This window comes from Mustelus asterias, unplaced genomic scaffold (assembly GCF_964213995.1).
Source record: "Mustelus asterias unplaced genomic scaffold, sMusAst1.hap1.1 HAP1_SCAFFOLD_122, whole genome shotgun sequence".
NCBI lineage: Eukaryota > Metazoa > Chordata > Chondrichthyes > Carcharhiniformes > Triakidae > Mustelus > Mustelus asterias.
In genome coordinates, this window is record NW_027590160.1 from 515,836 (window position 1) to 540,160 (window position 24,325).

General features: G+C 46.9%; 1 protein-coding gene and 1 pseudogene across 1 annotated transcript in view; both read left to right on the forward strand.

Annotated features, from left to right (window-relative positions):
• The window catches only part of LOC144484666 (uncharacterized), an 81,394-nt gene that overhangs the window by 16,447 nt on the left and 40,622 nt on the right, over positions 1-24,325 (forward strand). Inside the window, exon 2 of the mRNA XM_078203130.1 lies at positions 9,798-10,403. Within this exon, the coding sequence (XP_078059256.1) occupies positions 9,798-10,403 (606 nt within the window). The remainder of the gene's footprint in view (positions 1-9,797; positions 10,404-24,325) is intronic.
• LOC144484655 (small ribosomal subunit protein uS3 pseudogene) lies at positions 22,570-23,381 on the forward strand (annotated as a pseudogene).

Here is a 24,325-nt window from a genome sequence, read left to right on the forward strand (position 1 = left end):
TGCTTTCGGGCAGTCTGCAGTTTGGCCAAGGTGTACATTTTAGTCCAAAAAGTACATGTTTAAATTCTCTAAAAGTGGATATATGTATCTCTATGCAGACAGTACCTTTGTATAATATAAATAAGGCACGTTGTGGTCCTTATTCTATGTTAGTCTAAGTCAGTCCACCCTGTTTCAATAGCTTTTATTAGTTTTTAATCTCAAGGTATTCTGAACCCCTCTAACAAAATAACTTTAAAAAACTTAAAGTTTATAATTAATCTCAAGTAAGCTTACATTAACACTGCAATGGAGTTATTGTAAAAAATCCCCTCTCTAACAACAAAAGAAACTTGATTTTAAACTTCATCTATGAATTTTTTTGTTATATTCCTCAACCTATTTTCATTTGATCAGTTTTTGTTAGGGATGGGTAATTTCTGTTCTTTATAAACTGGTTCACTCATTTTGTTAATTCTACATGGGCTCGGAGAATCAGGACCCAGACTTCATCATCCTTATCCTTTTTCTCCTTTTGTCACCACTTTCTCTCTGTTTTGCGGGAGGATCGTGGGGATTCCAATCAGACCAAATCATTTATTATAAAAGTAAAACAAAAACAGAAAATGCTGGAAAATCCCAGCAGATCTGACAGCATCTGTAGGGAGAGAATAGAGCCAACGTTTCAAGTCTGGATGACCCTTTATCAGAGCTCCTATGAAGTGTCATCCAGACTCAAAATGTTGGCTCTATTCTCAAATCATTTTATCGATAAGTTTCTTGCTCTTAGTTTCCAAAAGACAGGTAAGAAATCTGTCTGGTGCCACTCGAGCTCTGAATTTTTCACTGGCCATGCTTGGGTAAGATTATAACCATTAGAATCCACTCTTAGAGATCCACTTTTCAGTCCAGTGCTACTTGGAGTGTACCGTCACTTCACCAATTACCGGGTCACAAGACCTTCACAGTTCTTATCACAAATTTATGATAAAATAATTTAATGCCTGAGAACGCTTCTTAATCTACTACCTACCACCGTTTGTTGATTGGTCAGACCCCCTTTTTACAGATTTGGATATCTCAGCCACTGAATATCAGCTGGTTATTCATAGATTCATAGAATCCTACAGTGCAGAGGAGGCCATTTGGCCCATCGAGTCTGCACCGATCACAATCACGCCCAGGCCCTATCCCCGATGTATTTACCCTCGCTAGTCCCCCTGACACTAAGGGGCAATTTAGCATGGCCAATCCACCTAACCCACACATCTTTGGACTTTGGGAGGAAACCGGGGCACCCGGAGGAAATGGGGACAGGGGGAGAATGTGCAGACTCCACACAGACGGTGACCCAAGCCAGCCAGGAATCGAACCCGGGTCCCTGGCACTGTGAGGCAGCAGTGCTAACCACTGTGCCATCATGGCACCCAAACTTATGGAATAAGTTTAATTCTAACTCATTCTGTGTAAGTATTCTCATAAGGTCCTCTGTTGGGGCCCTGCTAAGCAGCTTTAATGGTCAGTGATTGCAGAAACTGAGCAGTCACAGGAATGTGGTCAAGATAGTCCAGTCCCATAATGCCTCACATTCAATCTGCTGTCCTTCAATTATAACAGAATATGTGGCTGTATGTAGCTGCCTCGGCCATGGTCAACCCCAACACTGCCTTCCTGAACTGCTACAATGCCTGAGATGTAAGTACACCCACAGTGCTGTTAGGGAGGGATTTCCAGCTACACATTCCTGACAAGATTCTGACAGGTTTAGATAAGGTGGACAAAGAAAAGCTGTTCCCATTCGCTGATGGGACAAGGACGAGGAGGTCACAGATTTATGGTTTTGGGTCAGAGATGCGGGGAGGGGGGATGTGAGGAAGAATAATTTGATGCAGCGAATGGTAATGACCTGGAACTCGCTGCGTACGGGCGTGGAGGAAGTGGAGCCAATAAACAATTACAAAGGAAATTGGATGGGCATTGGGGGGTTCCAAACAGAAATCCTTACTAATTATCTCTGAACTTCCTCACACCCTGTCACTCTGTGATCCGTGTGAAATCTGAAACCAGGTATTCGCAACAAGACTCAAAGAGCATCAGCCCACTGGATGCAAAGTCATGAGACCGGCCAGTCCAGCAGAAAGAAACCCTCCGACCCTCCCCATTGACCAACTGTGAGAATGAATAAAATGCAGTCCTGGATGTAATTGAGAGCAGAAACAATAACAGCAGAATCCAACCCCTGGAATCACTCGTGAACTTGTTGGGGTCTCAGCAGCTGGGCTGAAACTCTGAAACCCTTTCCACACTGAGAGCAGGTGAACGGCCTCTCCCCAGTGTGAACTCGCTGGTGTGTGCACAGGTTGGATAAGTCAGTGAATCCCTTCCCACACTGAGAGCAGGTGAACGGTTTCTCCCCAGTGTGAATACGCTCGTGTGTCCGCAGATTGGATAACTGACTGAATCCCTTCCCACACTGAGAGCAGGTGAACGGCCTCTCCCCAGTGTGAACTCGCTCATGGGTCCGCAGGCTGGATAACTGAGTGAATTCCTTCCCACACTGAGAGCAGGTGAACGGCCTCTCCCCAGTGTGAACTCGCTCATGTCTCCGCAAGCTGGATGAATCACTGAATCCCTTCCCACACTGAGAGCAGGTGAATGGTCTCTCCCCAGTGTGAACTCGGTGTGTCCGCAGACTCGATAACTGAGTGACTCCCTTCCCACACTGAGAGCAGGTGAATGGTTTCTCCCCAGTGTGAACTCGCTGGTGTGTCGGCAGGTTGGATGATTGAGTGAATCCCTCCCCATACTGAGGGCAGGTGAACGGCCTCTCCCCAGTGTGAACTCGCTGGTGTGTCTGCAGGCTGGATAAATGAGTGAATTCCTTCTCACACTGAGAGCAGGTGAATGGCCTTTCCCCAGTGCAAACTCGCTGGTGTTTGCGCAGGTTGGATAACTGACTGAATCCCTTCCCACACTGAGAGCAAGTGAACGGTCTCTCCCCAGTGTGAACTCGTTGGTGTGTCTGCAAGTTGGATAATTGACTGAATTCTTTCCCACACTGAGAGCAAGTGAACGGCCTCTCCCCAGTATGAACTCGCTGGTGTGTCTGCAGGCTGGATAACTGACTGAATCCCTTCCCACACTGAGAGCAGGTGAACGGCCTCTCCCCAGTGTGAACTCGCTGGTGTGTCCGCAGGTGGGATATTTCACTGAATCCCTTCCCACACTGAGAACAGGTGAATGGCCTCGCTCCAGTGTGACTGTGCCGATGAACTTCCAGCTCTGATGGGGATCTGTATCTCTTCCCACAGTCCCCGCATTTCCATGGTTTCTCCATGGTGCATGTGTTCTTGCCTCTCTCTTTGGTGGACAATCAGTTGAAGCCTCGTTAACAAACACACAACACGAGTGCAGTCTCTCCCCGCTGTGAATGGTGTGATATTTATTCAGGCTGTGTAACTGGTTAAAGCTCTTTAGTCAGTGCACTGGAACACCCTCACTCGAGCGTGGCAGCGTGTTGGTCCTTTTCCAGTCACACTGACATTTGAAATCCTTTCAAATCGACAGACCGGACAATCATTTGTCCTTCTGGATTCAAAGGCCGATGATATTCAGCTCTCAAGGATTATGACTCTGTCAGATCTGACATGACATTTGAGATTTCGGTCAGTGATTCCTCTTTTAATATCCTGTAAAATGAGTTTACAAAAGTCATCAGTGTCAGTACAGGATAGAAATTCAGAACAGAGAATTCCAGTTTCTATGGAACATTCTTTCTCTCTCATTCCCCAAAAGCTGTGAATCTCCATCCCACACACTCTCCCTCCATTCTCACTCTGCTGTATCTAATATTCACCCTCCCAATTCTCCTGAAGGTGCTGATTGAGGCTGATTGACAGATCCATGCTCACTGCAGTCTCCTGATTCTTTTCTCCTCTCCAGACTCTCTCTCCTCCTGTCCTTAAACTGGTGACTCAGGCTGTGGATCAATGGCACTCCGTCACTCTCATTCTCACAAATAATGCAGCTCACAACAACAAATCATATTTAATGATTTTATGACTGATTTTAAACATGCGGAAATATTCACCTTTTCCCAGTTGGGTCTTTGGTTGAAGTTGCTGCTGGGGTGAAGGCGGAAGCGGCAGAGTGAGATTCCGGAACAATGTGAGGGGGCGGGGCTGGAGGACCGAGCGGGAGCGGCTGGTCCTCCAACCAATAGGAGTGAACGAGGGGCGGTGACCCAAACCGCTGCTGGAGCCCGCTGCGCAAGCTCAGTGCGGGGCTGTGACTGGAGCATGCGCAGTGCGGATGCAGACAGTGGTGTGGAATCCGCAGGGAGACATGAGGCCCGGACAGGAGAGGAACAGAGCCGGTGAGTGGACTGGGAGGTTCCATTAACACCTTCTGGAGGATTCACGATCCGAATAAGAAGCTATGGTTCGATTGGAATATCCCTCGGGTAAGGGGTTTGGATGGGGAGGATCGATTGGAATATCCCTCGGGTAAGGGGTTTGGATGGGGAGGAGTTTGTAAGGTGTGTTCAGGAGGGTTTCCTGACACAGCATGTGGATAAGCCTACAAGAGGAGAGGCTGTACTCGATCTGGTACTGGCTAATGAGCCTGGACAGGTGTCGGATCTCTCAGTGGGGAAGCATCTTGGGGATAGTGATCATAACTCTATCTCCTTTACGCTAGCATTGGAAAGAGATAGGATCAGGCAAGCTAGGAAAGTGTTTATCTGGAGTAAGGGGAAATATGAAGCCATCAGGCAGGAAATTAGAGGCGTAAATTGGAAGGAGGTATTCTCGAGGAAAAGTACCGAAGTAAGGTGGCTGATTTTCAGGGAATGTTTGTCTGGAGTTCTGCATGACAACGTTCCGATGAGACAGGGAGGTGTTGGTAGGTTACGGGAACCGTGGTGCATGAAAACTGCGCTGAATCTAGTCAAAAAGAAAAGGAAAGCGTACAAAAGGTTCAGAGAGCTAGGCGATGATAGCGATCTAGATGAGTATACGGCTTGTAGGAAGGGACTTAAGAAAGAAATTAGGAGAGCCAGAAGGGGTCACGAGAAGGCTTTGGCAGGTAAGATTAAGGAGAACCCTAAGGCGTTCTATAAATATGTGAAGAGTAAAAGGATGAGATGTGAAGGAATAGGACCTATAAAATGTGAAGGTGAGAAAGTCTGTACAGAACCGGAAGAAATAGGAGGTGCTGAATGAATATTTTACCTCGGTATTCACGGTGGAAAAAGAACTGGGTGGTTGTACTACAGGATTGAGGTGGACTGAAAAGATTGAGTGTGTGGACATTAAGAAAGAGGATGTGTTGGAAATTTTGAATAGCATCAAGATAGATAAGTCGCCGGGTCCGGATGGGATGTACCCCAGGTTACTGTGGGAGGCGGGGGAAGAGATTCCTTTTGCCACTGTTGTGCCCTTCTCACTAAAGTTTTAAAGTTTATTTATTAGTGTCACAAGTAGGCTAACATTAACACTGCAATGAAGTCACTGTGAAAATTCCCCTAATTGCACCTGTTCGGGAACACTGAGGGAGAATTTAGCATAGCCAATGCACCAAACCTAAAGCACGTCTTTCGGATTGTGGGAGGAAACCGGAGAATCCAGAGGAAACCAAGCAGACATGGGAAGAAAGAGAGAGCGAGTGACCCAAACCGGGAATCAAACCCAGGTCTCTGGTTGTGTGATGCAGCAGTGCCACCCCGTCGATATCATCCTCTAATCTAAGGCTTTGCCCTTTGATATTTACCACATCACCAATTTTGTGCCATCTGCAAACCTACTGATCATACCTCCTACATTCTCATCCAGATCATTAACTTACACTAAAAACAAGGGACCCAGCACTAATCCCTGCAGAACACCACTGGACACAGACAGCTCATCAGAAAAACAGCATTCGACCATCCCCCTCTGAGTCGTGCCACTTTTGGATCCAGTTTGGCAAATTACACTGGATCCCGTGCGCTCTTATCTTCTTCATCAGCCTCCCATGCGGAACCTTGTCAAAAGCCTTACTGAAGTTCATGTACACTACATCAACTGCACTCCCCTCATCTACACACCTCCTCACCTCCTCGAAAGTTCAACCAAATTTGTAATACTTGATCTCCCTTTGCCAAAATCATGTTGACTATCCTTGATTAATCCTTACCTCCCCAAGTGGAAAGTAATCTGTCCCTCAGAAGTTTTTCCAATAGTTTCCCTACTGCTGAAGTTGGACTCACTGGCCTGTAATTTGCTGGTTTTTTCCCTATGTCCCTTCTTGACTAATGGTACCACATCAGCTGTCCTCCACTCCTCTGGCACCTCTCCTGTGATGTGGAGATGCCGGCATTGGACTGGGGTAAACATAGTAAGAAGTCTCACAACTCACCTTGATGAACTCCCACTCATCTGATGAAGGAGCAGTGCTCTGAAAGCGAATGGCTTGTGTTCCCAAATAAACCTGTTGGACTTTCACCTGGTGTTGTATGACCTTTCCTGTGGCCAAAGAAGATTTGAAAGTTATTGTCAGAGTCGCTGCAATCTCCTCTCTTGCCTCCCACAGCAGTCTGGGATACACCTCATCTGGAGCTGGGGATTTATACAATTTTAGGCCCAGTTAAAACCATTAATACCTCCTCCCTCTCGATGTGAAGTTGTTGAAGTGAATCACAAAGCTGCTCCCTGGTATCTATACGACTCACCTGATGAAGGTGCAGTCTCAAACAAACAGCCAAAAGCTCGTGATTCCAAATAAACCTATTGGACTTTACCCTGGTGTTGTGAGACTTCTTACTGTGCTTTCTATACCTACATCACCCTCCCCCACAGTGAATACAGATGCAAAGTATTAATTTAAAACCCCACCAATATCTCCCAGTTCCACGTACAAATTACCACATTGCTCCCTAATGGACCCTATTCTTTCCCTGGTCACCTCCTGCCCTTCACATGATGAAAGAACACCTTTGGATTTCCTCCCAGATGTTGGACGGAGAAGGAGGTTTTGGTCTGAAGCTCATCGGCCAACTTCCGCATTCACACAAAGGAGGAACCGTGATTGGCTGGAGGACCCAGAGTCCTTCCGGTCCTCCAACTCTTTCTATTGGTCAATACCTCAGTATGCCGGTCAGGGGATGGGTTCCCCCGCACATGCGCAGTTTCCCTCTCCCTTGAACATGCGCAGACCCGGGCCGGTGGGGGGGGAGGGGGAGATCACCGAGCGGCTTCTCGCTCTGGCCAGAGCCGCCAGCCGGTTGCCTGGAAACCTTGGCTCGAGGAGGTTCTGGGGGAGGGGGACAATGGGTGGGGGCGGGGCTCCCATGTCCGCGCGGCAGAGAGCCCACCCCCTGACCTTCAAGCTGAGGTGTTGACCAATGGGAAGAGTTGGAGGACCGGAAGGACTCTGGTCCTCCAGCCAATCAGAGCGCGGGCTTTGTGACAATGCAGATTGAGCTTCAGACTGACTGAAACCTCCTCCTGTCTCCAACCTCTGTGAGTAAAACACTTTATTTTCTCCCCCTTTCCATTTCTTTTCTCATTCTGGGGGAAACTGGGGACTTGCAGCAAGTGATCACGAGAAATAGAAGCAGGAGTGGCCAGCAGGCCCTTCAAGCCTGTCCCGCCATTCAGTGCAATCACAGCTAATCTATTCCGGCCTCAACTCCTTCACAGTGCCACTTCCCATAGCCCTCTATCCCTCGATCTATTAAATATTTATCCAGCTCACTTTAAATACTTCTAATCATCCAGCCTCCACCACCCTCTGGGACAGAGAATTCCAGAGATTCACCATCCTCTGCGAAAATAAATTTCTGCGCACCTCAGGTTTAAATGACCGACCCTTTATCTTGTAGCTTGTTTGTGATTCTTCCACTCGTGAAAATATCTCACCATCTACCCTGTCAGCCTGATCTTATATGTTTCAATAAACTCACCCCTTTGTCTTCTAAACTTGAAAGAATGCAGATCCAGACAATTTATTCTCTCCTGTCCTCTCATCCCAGGAATTAGCCTGGTGAATCTCCTTTGGACTATTGCCAATGTTACTATATCTTTGTTTAAGTAAGGGGATCAAAACTGTACGCAGTGTTCCAGGTGAGGCCTCACCAACACCCTGTGCAGTTACCACAAAACCTCCCTGCTTTTAAATCTAACACCTTTGCCATAAAGGTCAAAATTCCATTTTCCATCTTACCTATTGTGTGAACCTGCCTGCTAGCTTTTTGTGATTCATGCACAAGAACACCTAGATCCCTCTATACTTCAATCACTTGCAGCGCCTCTCCATTTAGATAATCTCCCTTTTGAAATACATAGGTGGCACGGTGGCACAGTGGTTAGCACTGTTGCCTCACAGTGACAGGGATCCGGATTCGATTCCCAGCTTGGGTCACTGTCTGTGAAGTTTGCACGTTCTCCCCATATCTGCATGGGTTTCCTCTGGGTGCTCTGATTTCCTCCCACACTCTGAAAGACGTGCTGGTTCGGTGAATTGACCCGAACAGGTGCCAGACTGTGGTGACTAGGGGAATTTCACAGTAACTTCATTGCAGTGTTAATGTAAGTCTTACTTGTGACGAATAAATAAACTTTAACTTTATGATCTCACACTTCCCCAAGTTCAACTCCATTTGCCAGGTTTTTGTCACCCAATCTATCTAGATCCCATTGCAGAATCAAAATATCCTCATCACAACATGTCCTTCCACCTATCTTTGCATCATTTGGAAACCTTATATTCTGTTCCTTCCTCCAGGTCATTAATTAAATAATGAACAATTGCGAGCCAAGAACTGATCCCTGTGGTACTCCACTAGTTACATCTTTCCTCTCTGAAAAGGACCCATTTATTCCAACTTTCTGTTTTCTATGTGACGGCCAGTTTTCAATCCATGTGAACACACTTCCACAATTCCATGGGCCTTTACTTTATGCGCCAGCCTCTTCTGAACCACCTTGTTGAATCCCTGGAGTGCAGAAGGAGGCCATTTGGCCCATCTAGTCTGCACCAACTCTCAAACAGAGCATCTTTCCCAGGCCCTATCGCCATTACCACACATTTTTACCCCACTAATCCCTAAATCTATTGGGACACAAAGGGGCAATTTAATAGGGCAAATCGACCTAACTTTGGACTGTGGGAGGAAACCGGAGCACCCGGAGGAAACCCACGCAGAGAACGTGCAGACTCCATGCAGACAGTGACCCCAGGCTAGAATTGAATCCGGGTCCCTGGTGATGTGAGGCAGCAGTGCTAACCACTGTGCCGACCTTTGTGCCATTCTTACGATTGAATTACTCCCGTTCCTGATGTTCAAAAGGCATTGCACCACCAGCCTTTGAAGGGCAATTAGGAATGGGGAGCAGATAGTGGCCCAGCCAGCGATGCCCACATACCATAAAAGAATGAAAAAAAGAGAATTGCCTGTTCTGAATTTCTCCCTGGTACTGATTTTGTCAACTCCTTTCACAGGATATTAGAAGGTGAGGATCTACAGTCAAAAGTCTCAAACCAAACGTCACGTCAAGTTCTGGCACAGTCACTGAATTCATCAGGAGCTGATTATCATCGGCTTTGGAATCTCGAAGGAGAAATGTCCGTCTCTTCTGTTTGTCCCAAAAGGGTTGAAACATCAGTGTGATTGGAAAAGCACCGAGACACCCACACACCTGAGTGAGAGTGTTCCAGTGCACTGACTGTGGAAAGAGATTTAACTTGTTGCACAACCTGGAAAAAACTTTGCACAATTTGGATCAGGGAGACCATGCACCTGTTGTGTGTGTGGACAAGTCTTCAACTAATCGTTAAACTTTGAGAAGCAAAAGGACAGCAGCACCATGGAGAAACCGTGGCAATGTGAGGACTGTGGGAAGAAATGGCGATTCCCGTCTGAGCTGGAAATTCATCGACGCGTTCACACTGGAGAGAGGCCGTTTACCTGCTCGGACTGTGGGAAGGGATCTGCTCATTCATGCAACCTGCTGACACATCAGCGAGTTCACACCGGGGAGAGGCCATTCACCTGTTCTGACTGTGGAAAGGGATTCACTCATTTAACCCACCTCCACACACACAAGCGAGTTCACACTGGGGAGAAACCGTTCTCCTGCTCTCAGTGCGGGAAGGGATTCTCTCAGTTATCCCACCTTCTGAGGCACCAGCAAGTTCATACCAAGGAGAGGCCTTTCACCTGCACGGAGTGTGGAAAAACATTCACTACTTCATGGAACCTGCTGACACACCAGCGAATTCACACTGGGGAGAAGCCATTCACCTGCTGTGCATGTGGGAAGGGGTTCAGTCGGTTATGCAGCCTGCAGACACACCAGCGAGTTCACACCGGGCAAAAACCATTCACCTGCTCTGAGTGTGAGAAGGGATTCGCTCAGTTATCCCACCTGCTGTCACACCAGCGAGTTCACACCGGGGAGAGGCCGTTCGTCTGCAGCATGTGTGGGAAGGGATTCAGTGAATCATTCACCCTGCTAATACACCAGCGAGTTCACAAGGATGAGAGGCCATTCACCTGCTCAGAGTGTGGGATGGGATTCACGAAGTCATCCAACCTGCTGACGCACCAACATGTTCACACAGGGGAGAAGCCATTCACCTGCTCTGTGTGTGGGAAGGGATACACTCAATTATGCAGCCTGCGCAGGCACCAGAAAGGTCACAAGTGATGAGAGATTTTGCTGCTCCTGCTGTTGTTAATCACATCCTCGACTGAACCAGGTTCATTGTGATTGTTGGGAGGGTCGGAGGTTTCTTTCTGCTGGACTGACCCGTCTCACAACTTTACGTCCTGTCGGTTTTTGAGAGTTGTTGCAAGTATATACTTTCAATTTTTATTTACATCACAGAATAAAATGGCGTTTGGAACGTAAAAGATATTTGTTCAAAACTGTTTGGAACTCCCGAAATCATGATCAAGCTATCCCACTCCCTATCATCCTGGTGTGCTCCATGTGCCTATCCAATAACCGCTTAAATGTTCCTAAAGTGTCTGACTCCACTATCACTGCAGGCAGTCCATTCCACACCCCAAAGAGAATTGTTGCAAGTATCTACTTTCATGTTTTATTTGCATCACTGAATAAAATGGTGTTTGGAATGTCAAAGATATTTGTTCAAAACTGTTTGGAACTCCCGAAATCATGCCAGGTTTCCATGGAGATGGGCTGTGGTGGTTTGAATGTTCTTCTGCTTAATTTCTCTGGCTGTTTCTCACAGAAGGAAATTGCGAAGCTATAGGTCTACGTTAGCTGTGATCGAGTGGGACACTACATTAAAATATATGATCTCGACAATTAAGGGCGAGTATTTAAGGAATGCAGTGCTGGAGTGGTATTGCCACTGGAATTGTGATCCAGAGACCCAGGTTAATGCACAGAGGTCACGGGTTAAATCCCTCCACAGTACATCAATCTGTAAGAATCTGGAACTAAACCTCTAATGGTGACCATGAAACCATTGTCGGTTGTCGGAAAAACCCATCTGGTTCACTGATGTCCTTTGGGTAAAGAAATCTGCTGTCCTGGTCTGGTCTACATGTGACTCCAGAGCCACAACAATGTGGTTCACTCTCAAATGCCTTCTGAAATGGCCTAGCAAGTCACTCGGTTGTATCAAACCACGAGAAAGACTATAAGGAATGAAATTGAACTTTCTACGGTACCAAACATCATAAACAGCAAGCGATAGACAGAGCTGAATGATCCCACTGATCAGATCTGAGCTCTGCAGTCCTGCCAGTAATATTCGTGCTGTACAAGTGTGACACTATGAGCATTTCCATCATGAGAGAATCGAACCATCGCCCCTTGACCTTCACTGACACTGCCATTACTGAATTCCCTAACTATCAACAGGCTGGGGATTACTATTGACCAGAAACTGAACTGAACCAGCCATATAAATACAATGGTTGTAAGGGCATGTCGGAGGCTGGGAATCCTGCAGCCAGTAACTCACCTCTTGACTCCCAAGAGCCTGTCCACCGTTTACAAGTCAGGAATATGATGGAATGCTCTCCACTTGCCTGAGTGAGTGCAGCTCCAGCAACACTCAAGAAGCTCGCCATCATCCAGGACAAAGCAGCTCGCTTGATCGACACCCCACTCTCAAACATTCTCTTCCTCCACCACCGACGCACAGGGGCAGCAGTGTGTACCGTCCACAAAATGTAGTGCAGGAACTCAGTGAGGCTCCTTAGACAGCACCTTCCCATCCTGTGACCTGTACCATCTAGAGGGACAAGGGCAGCAGAAACATGGGCACACTGCCACCTGGAATTTCCCCTCTGAGTCACAGAGCAGCGTGACTTGGAAATATATCGCTGTTCATTCACTGTCACTGGGACCCAGAACTCCCTCACTGACAGCACTGTGGTTGTACCTGCACCACATGGACTGCCAACGGTTGAAGGCAGCAGCTCACCAACACCTTCTTAAGGACAATCGGGGAGGCAATAAATCCCAGCTTAGCCAGCGATGCCCACATCACATGAATGAAAAGAAATTGAAAATTGGATTGGGACAATTAAGGGCTTGGGAAAAATAATACTGAGTAAGAACTGTCCACAAGTTGGATAGGGGTAAAGAGAGCTGGAGAATCTTTTACATCCATGCTTGATCTGTTGCTTGAAGCATCTGTCCTTATGTACTAGTAACCTAGAACTCACAGCGCTCCTTCAGGAGAAGTAAAGATCGAGTAGATGTTACCCCAGGCGGGACCAGAACAGAACTGGAAAATAACGGAGTGAAATTGAGTGAGGGGTCAGAGAGAGAGTTCTCCCCCCTCAAGGTGTGGACTGTAAGAATCCTGGGGGACCCCCAACTTTGGGTTTTTTTGCTAATTAGTGAATATTATATTAGATTCTATGACTGGCTGTGCATTTATTTTGAATTTGATTGTGACATTTCTCCTGTTTTTATTCCTGTTGTGATTACGCTCTGGGTAAGGATGGTTGACAGGTGACAGGATGGGAAATTGTGGTTTGGGTCATTGACCAAATGTTTTATTGATCCGAAAGGTGTAAAAGGGGCCAAACTTCAGCAGAAATCCAGCAGAGCTGAGAACAGACGACTTGCTGTGTGGGAACAGGGAGATAAACAGCTCCTAGAAGACAGAGAAAACAGGAGTGCCAAGGCCACCATGTTTTCACTGCTTGGCATGGGAATGCTGACTCCCTGTACCAGGGACGGAGCGTGGGAAGACAATTGTTTGAGAGTTTGACGTGGCTTGTGCAAGTACAGATGGTTCAATGACAGGTTTTCTAATTGGTCCGTTTAAATGTTAGCCGGGCAATGATTGGGTTAAATCAGTCTCCATAGTCTTTGTGATGTAACAAAGTATAAGAAGGGATTCCCCGAGCACAGAGATTAGTCGAGGTTTTACATATTGCATTGACTGGTGCCATGGCATCTGGGGCAGAGCAGGGAGCATTTCCGTGGAGATGCTGCTTCTACCCAGAGTGTAATGGTAATGCTGCTGCACTTTGATACGACTGCTCAGACATTAGCCTGTGTCAGCTCTTATTGATACTGAATAAAATCTAACCACTGTCACCAATAAGGGTTATCACTGGCAATCATTTCAGAGTTTGGGAAAAGGGGAGAAAGGGTTAATTGACTCCCTGAACCCCATTTTCTAACATCGCTGAGTCAAAAATAAAATCCCATCTCCCCCTCTGACTCACTTTCTGTTAAAGAGCCTGCCAACCCCTCTCACCCACTTTCCCTAAAGTGCATCAATCTCATCAGGAAAAGTCCAGAACAATCAAATATTTTTACTGATAAAAGTATATTAATGAAACAGAACATGGTTAAAACAAACAGAAAATGACTTGAGGATCAAAGACAATCAGAGTAAAAGGATGTTCACAATGTTCTGGACACAACTGGATTCTCTTCAGCTCCTCTGTCCCCTGTTCCTGTGACTCCCCGCTTTGGACACAGGGACACTGAACCCGGGGGTCACATCACCATCAGCCGTGGTCACCTCCTCCGGTGCCCTGATTGGTTGGAGGCCCATTTCCCAGTCAGTTCTCCAGTACCTTCCTGTCTCTGTATTAGTGCGACACCCAGGGCAGTTTCCCAACTGGGGCTCAGGCCCCATTATTCTCAGCTAAATTCAGCCCTCAGCTCCGTCGCCTGGCTGTCATTGACACGAGCAATAGAGAGACAGAAAGGTACCCCAGGCTCAAATGGGAAGTTGAAACTTGTGGCTCTAAACCAACACTTCAACATTTGTCAGTCAAATCCATGTTATTTACACTGGGGGTTTTTATGATGAGATTAATTGAAGTGTTCGGCTCGTCAGCAAACTCGAGAAGCACTGATTCCAGATTGTTCAATACTTCTGCCTTGAATCACAAAAGCTTCTCACTTTATCCCCTTCCTGAACTGAATTCCATCATCCTGAGCAGCTGTGGGTGTCACCTCTCTGTGTAAACTCCTGCCCCTTTTTATAAGGCTCTCTCATTCCTTATTGTGGGTCAATTCTTTAATGGTTGAGGATCGCTCTGTGATGTAGTGAGTGTTTATCCGGTCAATCAATGTTTCTGATGTCAGTCACAACGTCCATCGTTACTTTTCACCTGTTTCTTACTCTGTGTTTTATAAAAATTAAGTTTTAAATTTTTTACAGAATGGTCAGCTTTAAGGTTTCTGTAGTTCGTGATGAGGTCATCCAAAGGTCAAAGCCTTTCTCTTTTCTCCTTCCTGTTTAACTAAGGGGTTGTGTGGAATATTCCATTCAGGGGGAGGTGGTGGGATAGTGGGAATGTCTCTGGCCGAGTAATGCAGAGACGCAGCAAAGGATCTGGGGACAGGCAGCTGGTGGGATTTGAATTCAGTGAATCAATCTGGAATTATATAGTCTCAGAAATGGTGACCATGAAACTATCATCGATTGTTGTAAAAACCCATCCGGTTCACCCTATTAATGCACCCTATTAGGGAAGGAAATCTGCCATCCTTACCCGGTCTGGCCTACATGTGAATCCAGACCCACACAGCGATGTGGGTGACTCTTAACTGTCCCTCTGAAGTGGCTGAGCAAGTCACTCCGTTCAGGGGAAATTAGGAGCTGAGCAACGTGTGCTGGGGCTTTGCCAGCAGTGTCCACATCCCAGGAAAGAATAAAGAATATTCCACGGAAAGCGATGGGTGATTTGAAATGAATTGAAAGTAGGTCAGGAGGTGCTCATATCGTCCAGAGCTGCTTTTCAATGGATCCTCCTGTTTAAAATAAAAACACATCAGTGTGCGCCTTTCCCAGACAGAGCTGACCTTGGAATATCACAATGCTGTTTTTAAACATTCCTTTGTTAAAAAATCAGACATTTAGAATTGTGAAACAGACAGAAATTAAATGTTCCGTTTTTCCTGGGATCCTCCTGTGCCTGGCACCGGTGTCCTGAACAAGGTTATTAACATTCTCTGGGTTAAAGGTTCCTCCCGGTTCTTGCTGTCTGTTGTGTCCTTTGTCACAGTCTGTACCAGGACATTTCTATTGAAAGGTTGTTAAGAAATTCCAGTGAATTCCAGTCCCTTGTGTCACGTTCCATTTGGTGTGCGTCAGATTCAGAGATGTCCACGTGTGTGTGAAAAGGGTTCTGGGTAAGGGTTTTAACCCTTCTTTCCCCGTTAGTAACAATGAGCCCTGTATTCAATTCTAAAGTATAAAGTCCTCATCAGATATCAATTCTACCTGTTATCTACATTTCACCAACCAGTCTATATTTTCATCACAGGACTGCAGTGGGAGCACCGTCAACATCTTACTAACTTGATCGATTTTATCGAGGTGATGATGAAGGTGATCGATGAGGGTAGAGCAGTGGATGTTGTGTACATGGATTTTAGTAAGGCTTTCGACAAGGTCCCTCATGGTCGGCTCATCCAGAAGATTAAGATGCATGGGATTCATGGTGACTTGGCCACTTGGATTCAGAATTGACTTGCCCATCGAAGTCAGGGAGTAGTGGTGGAGGGTGTTTTTCTGATTGGACTTGCCCATCGAAGTCAGGGAGTAGTGGTGTTCTGCAGGGATCCGTACTGGGAGCTGCGCTCTTTGTGATATATATAAATGACTTGGATGAAAACGTGGATGGGTGGGTTAGTAAGCTTGCAGCCGACACAAAGCTAGATGGAGTTGTAGATAGTGTAGAAGGTTGTCAAAGGATACAGTGGGATGTAGATCAGTTGCAGATATGAGCGAAGAAATGGCAGATGGATTTTAATCCGGGCAAGTGTGAGGTGCTGCACTTTGGGAGATCAAATATTAAGGATAAGTATACAGTTAATGTACAGAGGAATCTTGGGGTTCAAGTCCATAGCTTCCTGAAATTGGCCACACAAATATTTAGTTGGTAAAGAAGGCATATGGCATGCTTGCCTTTATTGAGTACAAGAGACAGCATGCCATGTTGCAGCTTTATAAAAGTTGTTTGGGCCGCACTGAGAATGTTGCGTTCAGTTCTGGTTGCCACATTACAGAAAGGATGCAGAGGCTTTGATGAGGGTGCAGAAGAGGTTTCCCAGGATGCTGCCTGGATTGGAGGGTGTGAGCGACTGACAAACGAGGGTTGTTTTCTCGATAGCGGTGAGGGTGAGGGGAGACCTGATAGCAGTCTATAAAATGAGAGACATAGAATCTTTTCCTCAGAGTTGATATGTCTATACCAGGGAGCATGCACTTAAGGTGAGACAGGGAAAGTTCAAAGGAGATGTGAGGGGTAAGGTTTTTTACACAGAGAGTGGTAGGTGTCTGGAACACGCTGCCAGGGATGGTGGTGGAGGCAGATACAATAGGGGCATTTAAGGGGGTTTTAAATAAGCACATGAATATGCAAGGAATAGAGGAATATGGACCAAGGGCAGGCAGAAAGGAATAGTTTAATTTGACATCATGTTCGACACAACATGGTGGGCTGAAGGGTCTGTTCCTGTGCTGTACTGTTCTACGTTCTATTTGTGATCTCCATTTAGAAAAAGGAAACAGAGGCACTGGAGAAGGGGCAAGAAAGATTCACAAGAATAATCCCAGAACTGTCATCACTTGTGAACTCACTGGTGTTTCACCAAGTTTGCTGACTGAGTGAATCCCTTCCCAGTCAGAGCAGGTGACCAGCCTCTGCCTGGTGTGAACTCACTGGTGGGACATTAGTTCCCGAGAGCTTTTGAAGCCACGCCCACATTTAAAGGGTCTCTCCTGGGTGTGATGATGTTGTGTCTGGGCAGGCTGGATAACTGAGTAAATCCTTTCGCACACACCGAGCAGGTGAATGGTTTCTCCCCGGTGTGAACTCACTGGTGTTTCAGCAGTGTTGATGATATTCTAAACCTCCTTGAACAGTGAGAGCAGCTGAACGGCCTCTCCCCGGTGTGAATGTGCTCGGGGATCATCAGTTCCTGAGAGCTTCTGAAGCCGGCCTCTCAGGCACAGCATTTAAAGGGTCTCTCCTTGGAGTGAGTGGCTTTGTGTCTCAGCAGGCTGGATGAAGCAGTGAATCCCTTCCCACACACAGAGCAGGTGAATGGTCTCTCCCCAGTGTGAACTCGCTGATGTTCCCTCAGGCTGGATGACCTTTTAAACCTCTTTGAGCAGTGAGAGCAGCTGAACGGTCTCTCCTCAGTGTGAATGCGCTGGTGGGACACCAGATCCTGAGAGCTTTTGAATCCGCTCCCACAGTCAGAGCATTTAAACGGTCTCTCATTAGTGTGAGTGACTTTGTGTCTGCGCAGGTGGGATGAAGTAGTGAATCCCTTCCCACACACCGAGCAGGTGAATGGTCTCTCCCCGGTGTGAACTCGATGGTGTTTCAGCAGGCTGTATGATGTTCTAAACCTCTTTGTGCAGTGAGAGCAGCTGAACGGTCTCTCCTCAGTGTGAATGCGCTGGTGGGACATCAGATCCTGAGAGCTTTTGAATCCATTCCCACAGTCAGAGCATTTAAATGGTCTCTCATTGGAGTGAGTGGCTGTGTGTTTCTGCAGGCTGGATGACTGACTGAATCCCTTCCCACACACAGAGCAGGGGAACGGCCTCTCCGCGGTGTGAACTCGCTGGTGTCTCCGCAGTTCGGATGAAGTTCTAAATCTCTTTGTGCAGTGAGAGCAGCTGAACGGTCTGTCCTCAGTGTGAGTGCGCTGGTGGGACATCAGTCCATGAGAGCTTTTGAATCCGCTCCCACAGTCAGAGCATTTAAAGGGTCTCTCCTGGGTGTGATGATGTTGTGTCTGGGCAGGCTGGATAACCGAGTAAATCCTTTCGCACACACCGAGCAGGTGAATGGTTTCTCCCCGGTGTGAACTCACTGGTGTTTCAGCAGTGTTGATGATATTCTAAACCTCCTTGAACAGTGAGAGCAGCTGAACGGCCTCTCCCCGGTGTGAATGTGCTCGGGGATCATCAGTTCCTGAGAGCTTCTGAAGCCGGCCTCTCAGGCACAGCATTTAAAGGGTCTCTCCTTGGAGTGAGTGGCTTTGTGTCTCAGCAGGCTGGATGAAGCAGTGAATCCCTTCCCACACACAGAGCAGGTGAATGGTCTCTCCCCAGTGTGAACTCGCTGATGTTCCCTCAGGCTGGATGACCTTTTAAACCTCTTTGAGCAGTGAGAGCAGCTGAACGGTCTCTCCTCAGTGTGAATGCGCTGGTGGGACACCAGATCCTGAGAGCTTTTGAATCCGCTCCCACAGTCAGAGCATTTAAACGGTCTCTCATTAGTGTGAGTGACTTTGTGTCTGCGCAGGTGGGATGAAGTAGTGAATCCCTTCCCACACACCGAGCAGGTGAATGGTCTCTCCCCGGTGTGAACTCGATGGTGTTTCAGCAGGCTGTATGATGTTCTAAACCTCTTTGTGCAGTGAGAGCAGCTGAACGGTCTCTCCTCAGTGTGAATGCGCTGGTGGGACATCAGATCCTGAGAGCTTTTGAATCCATTCCCACAGTCAGAGCATTTAAATGGTCTCTCATTGGAGTGAGTGGCTGTGTGTTTCTGCAGGCTGGATGACTGACTGAATCCCTTCCCACACACAGAGCAGGGGAACGGCCTCTCCGCGGTGTGAACTCGCTGGTGTCTCCGCAGTTCGGATGAAGTTCTAAATCTCTTTGTGCAGTGAGAGCAGCTGAACGGTCTGTCCTCAGTGTGAGTGCGCTGGTGGGACATCAGTCCATGAGAGCTTTTGAATCCGCTCCCACAGTCAGAGCATTTAAAGGGTCTCTCATTGCTGTGAGTGAGATTGTGTCTGCACAGGTTTGATGAATGAGTGAATCCCTTCCCACACACCGAGCAGGTGAACAGTCTCTCACCGGTGTGAACTCGTTGGTGCTCCCGCAGGTGGGATGATGTTCTAAATGTCTTTGTGCAGTGAGAGCAGCTGAACGGTCTCTCCTCGGTGTGAATGCGCTGGTGGATCATCAGTTCCCGAGAGCTTTTGAAACCACTCCCACAGTCAGAGCATTTAAAGGGTCTCTCATTGGTGTGAGAGAGATTGTGTTTCTGCAGGCTGGATAACTGAGTGAATCCCTTCCCACACATAGAGCAGGTGAATGGCCTCTCCCCAGTGTGAACTCGTTGGTGTCTCTGCAGATTAGGTAAGTCAGTGAATCCCTTCCCACACACAGAGCAGGTGAATGGTCTCTCCCCAGTGTGACTGTGTTGATGAATTTCCAGCTCAGATGGGAACCTGAATCCCTTCCCACATTTCCACGGTTTCTCCATGGTGCGGGTGTCCTTGTGACTCTCCAGGTTAAACAATCAGTTAAATCTCACACAGAACACGGGTACAGTCTCTCCCCACTGTGAATGCTGCGATGTATTTTCAGGCTGTGTAACTGGTTAAAGCTCTTTCCACACTCAGTGCACTGGAACACTCTCACTCGGGTGTGTGTATCTCAGTGCATTTCTCGTCACAGCAATGTTTACAATCTTTTGAAGCCAAGAGGCCAAACAAACATTTCTCCTGCTCGATTCAAAGGCCGATGATTTCAGGTCCCAAGAAATCGAGTCACTCTGTCAGATCTCGATGTGATGTTGGAGATTTCTGTCTGATTTCTCCTTGTCTAATATCCTGTAAGTCAATTTAGAAAAAACATCGCAATTCAGAATACGATCAAAATTCAAATCTACATTTCTAGTTCATGGAACATTCATTAAAGACACAGTCATGGAGCATTAAACTTGCCCAGCAGGGCCTCCCGTATCAGCACACAGGCAGCTGCTTTGTGAGACTGCCAGCAGTACAGACAAGTCAGAGATAAGGGTGTCCTCAGAAGTGGGATTCATTGTGAAAGCTCAGGGACGGTTGATAAGATGGAGCAATTCTATGATTCTAATGAACATTCTTTCCTCTCTCATTCCCCAAAAGACGTGAGCCTCCATCCCGCACACTCTCCCTCCATTCTCACTCTGCTGTATCTAATATTCACCCTCCCAATTCTCCTGAAGGTGCTGATTGAGGCTGATTGACAGATCCATGCTCACTGCTTCCTGTCCAGCACAGAAATCAGAACAAATAGGAGCTGCAGTCAGCATTCGGCCCATCGAGTCTGCTCAACCATTCATTGAGATTATTGGCTGATCTACCTCTGCATTATTTTCCCCACACTGCCCCCATATCCATCGATATCTTCAATATCTAGAAACCTATCAATCCCTCTCTTGAAAATTTTTGATGACTGAGGCTCTATAGTCCTCTGGGGTAGAGAATCCAAAACATCACCACATCCTTGAGTGAAGAAATCCTCATCTGAGCTTTCTCTCCATTTTCCAGCCTGTTCCCAATAATTATTGACTCCCTTGTCATTCAAAAACTGTCTAACTCATCCTTGAATATATTCAATCCCTCCACTGGTCCCTATGGAAGAGAAATCTAGATACTAACAATTCTCTGAGGGAAGAGATTGTTGGAAATATATAATATAGCTGCAGTCCAAAATTACACAGCCAGATATAACAAGTGTATTTCATTACAGGGCTATAAATAATATATCTAATCTGTACCATATAACAACAGGGGAGCTGAAAGCCTCGTGGTATTATCGCTAGACTATTAATCCAGAAACTTAGCTGATGTTCTGGGGACCCGGGTTCGAATCCTGCCACGGCAGATGGTGGAATTTGAATTTAAAAACAAAATCTGGAATTAAGAATCTACTGATGACCATGAAACAATTGTCGATTGACCAAAAAACCCATCTGGTTCATTAATGTGCTTCAGGGAAGGAAATCTGCCGTCCTTACCCAGTCTGGCCTACATGTGACTCCAGAGACACAGCAATGTGGTTGACTCTCACCCAGCTTCTGAAATGGCCCAGCGAGCCATTCAGTTCAAGGGCAATTAGGGATGGGCAATAAATGTTGGCCCAGCCGGCAATGCCCGTGTCCCAAGGATGAATAAAAAAACATCAGACACGTCTCTGTCCGATATTAGTTTACTGTCCCCTTTAATATATTTCAGAAATTAGATGGGCACATGAAGGAAATAAACTTGCAGGGGAAAGGGAATATAGAAAGGGAATGGGACTGACTGGATTGTTCTACAGAGAGTCGGCATGGATTCGAGTTACTGAATGGACTCCTTCTGCGCTGTAATGACTCAATGAGTGAAAATATATAACATTGCTTCAGTGTTACATTACAAGATGAGAAATAATAATAAATGTACTTTGTTACAGAACCATAAATAATATATCAAATCTACAATATAACAACACTAGGCATATCTCTGTCCTATATTAATTTATTGTTCTCTTAAATGTCAGCCATCTCCTGGGGAAACCAGCCCTTTAATTGTGAACATTCGGAAAGGGACCATCCTTTTAGCCAGACAGATCAATGTGTCAAGCTGAGGGAGCAAAGGATGTCAATGTATTTAAGAGAGAGAGAGAAAGAGACTTGGGCCACCCTTTCCAGAGTCTGCAACCTCCCTGGATTCACTTCCTTTCCCGTCAGTTGCTGCAAGTCTCCAATTTCCCCCAGAATGAGAAAAGAATTGGAAAGGGGATAAAAGAAAGTGTTTTACTCACAGATGTGGGAGACAGAAAGAAGTTTGAGTCTGTGTCTGAAGCTCAATCTTCATTCAGAGAAAGAGTAGCAGCAGCTTTGCGGGTGAACAAACTCATTGTCTGGTTTCCGCATTCAGAAAATGGGGGGCTCTGGTTGGCTGCAGGAGAAAGGTACTTCCGGTCTTCCAACTCTTCCCATTGGTCAATACCTCAGCGTGGTGGTGGGAAGGGGCGGGCAGCCCTCCGCACATGCGCAGCTTCCCCTCTCCCTTGGACATGCGCAGTCCTTGGCCGGGGGGTGGGGGAGATCACCGAGCGGCTTCCCGCTCTGGCCGGAGCCGCCAGCCGGTTGCCTGGAAACCTTGGCTCGAGGAGGAACAGGGGAACGGGAACAATGGGTGGGGGCGGGGCTCCCGCGTCCGCTCGCCGAGCCTGCGCACTGGAACCCCAGGACGTCATCGCGGAACAGGCTGATGTCTATTGGCTGATTCAGGTAGGGCTCCGTTGTGACGTCACAGCGCGGAAGTTGTCCAATGAGCTTCAGAGTGAAACTCCCTCCTCTGCACGCGAGGGGAAATGGCGGCGCAGATCTCCAAGAAGCGAAAGTTCGTGGCGGACGGCACCTTCAAGGCCGAGCTCAACGAGTTCTTGACCCGCGAGTTGGCCGAGGACGGCTACAGCGGTGTGGAGGTGCGGGTCACACCCACCAGGACCGAGATCATCATCTTGGCCACCAGGACTCAGAATGTGCTGGGTGAGAAAGGACGTCGAATCCGTGAGCCGACTGCTGTTGTTCAGAAGCGGTTTGGTTTCCCAGAGGGAAGTGTTGAGCTCTATGCCGAAAAGGTTGCCACTCGAGGGCTTTGTGCTATTGCTCAGGCAGAGTCCCTGCGTTACAAGTTGCTCGGAGGCCTGGCTGTACGTAGAGCCTGCTATGGTGTTCTCCGCTTCATTATGGAAAGTGGAGCCAAGGGCTGCGAGGTGGTAGTTTCCGGAAAACTCCGAGGCCAGAGAGCCAAGTCCATGAAATTTGTTGACGGTCTGATGATCCACAGTGGTGATCCAGTGAACTACTATGTTGATACAGCTGTGCGTCACGTACTGCTAAGGCAAGGTGTGTTGGGAATTAAAGTTAAGATCATGCTTCCATGGGACCCAAGTGGTAAAATTGGACCCAAGAAACCTTTGCCTGATCATGTCAGCATTGTTGAGCCCAAGGATGAGATCTTGCCAACTACACCCATTTCAGAACAGAAGGGAGGCAAACCAGAGCAGCCTGTGATCCAGCAGCCTGGACCAGTTCCAACTGCATAGTTGGTATGTCAGCGTCTAAAGAAACTTTTAATTTTCTGTATTTTGTTTGAATAAAACAAAAGAAAAACCATCTGGGAGGAAATCAATGTTTCCCCCTTTCCATTTCATTTCTCACTCTGTGGGAAATTGGGGACTTGCAGCAACTGAAGGGTAAGGAAGTGAATCCAGTCTGTACATTCCACACATTGTTAGTCCAGTCAGATAGACATATATCTGTCTGGCCGCCTGCATGGAGATTTCCAGCTCTCTGTGTCCAGGACAGGCGATTCCCTTCTTTTTGAGGTCTGCCCCTTTTGATCTATCCCTCATTTAATTTAATTTGGTTTACTTGTTTTGCCAAAAAGATTAAAAGAATGTTTATTTGTCCCTCAGTTGATTTGATTTCGTTTAATTGTTTTACCGAAAAGATTGACAGGAAGCCGTGAGCATGGATCTGTCAATCAGCCTCAATTAGCACCTTCAGGAAAATTGGAAGGATGAATATTAGATACAGCAGAGTGAGAATGGAGGGAGAGTGTGTGGGATGGAGATTCATAGCCTTTGTGGAATGAGAGGGGAAAGAATGTTCCTTAGAAACTAGAATTATCTGTTCTGAATTTCTATCTTGTACTGAGTGATGACTTTTGTAAACTTCTTTTACAGGATATCAGGTGATGAGGATTTACAGACAGAAATCTCAAACCAAACGTCCCGTCCTCACTCAATTCATCAGGATCTGATTATCATTGGCCTTTGAATCCAGAAGAAGAAATGTTTCTCTGTACCGTCTGCTTCAGAAAGTTTTGAACATCAATGTGAGTGGCAAATCACCGAGACACACACATACTCGAATGAGAGTGTTCCAGTGCACTGACTGTGGAAAGAGCTTTAACTAGTTATACAGCCTGAAAAAATATTACAGCATTCACAGCGGGAGAGACTCTACTCGTGTTGTGTGTGTGGATGAGGTCTCAACTTTGAATCAAAACAATTCTGTGATTTCTTTTATTCATTCATGGGACATGGGCGTCGC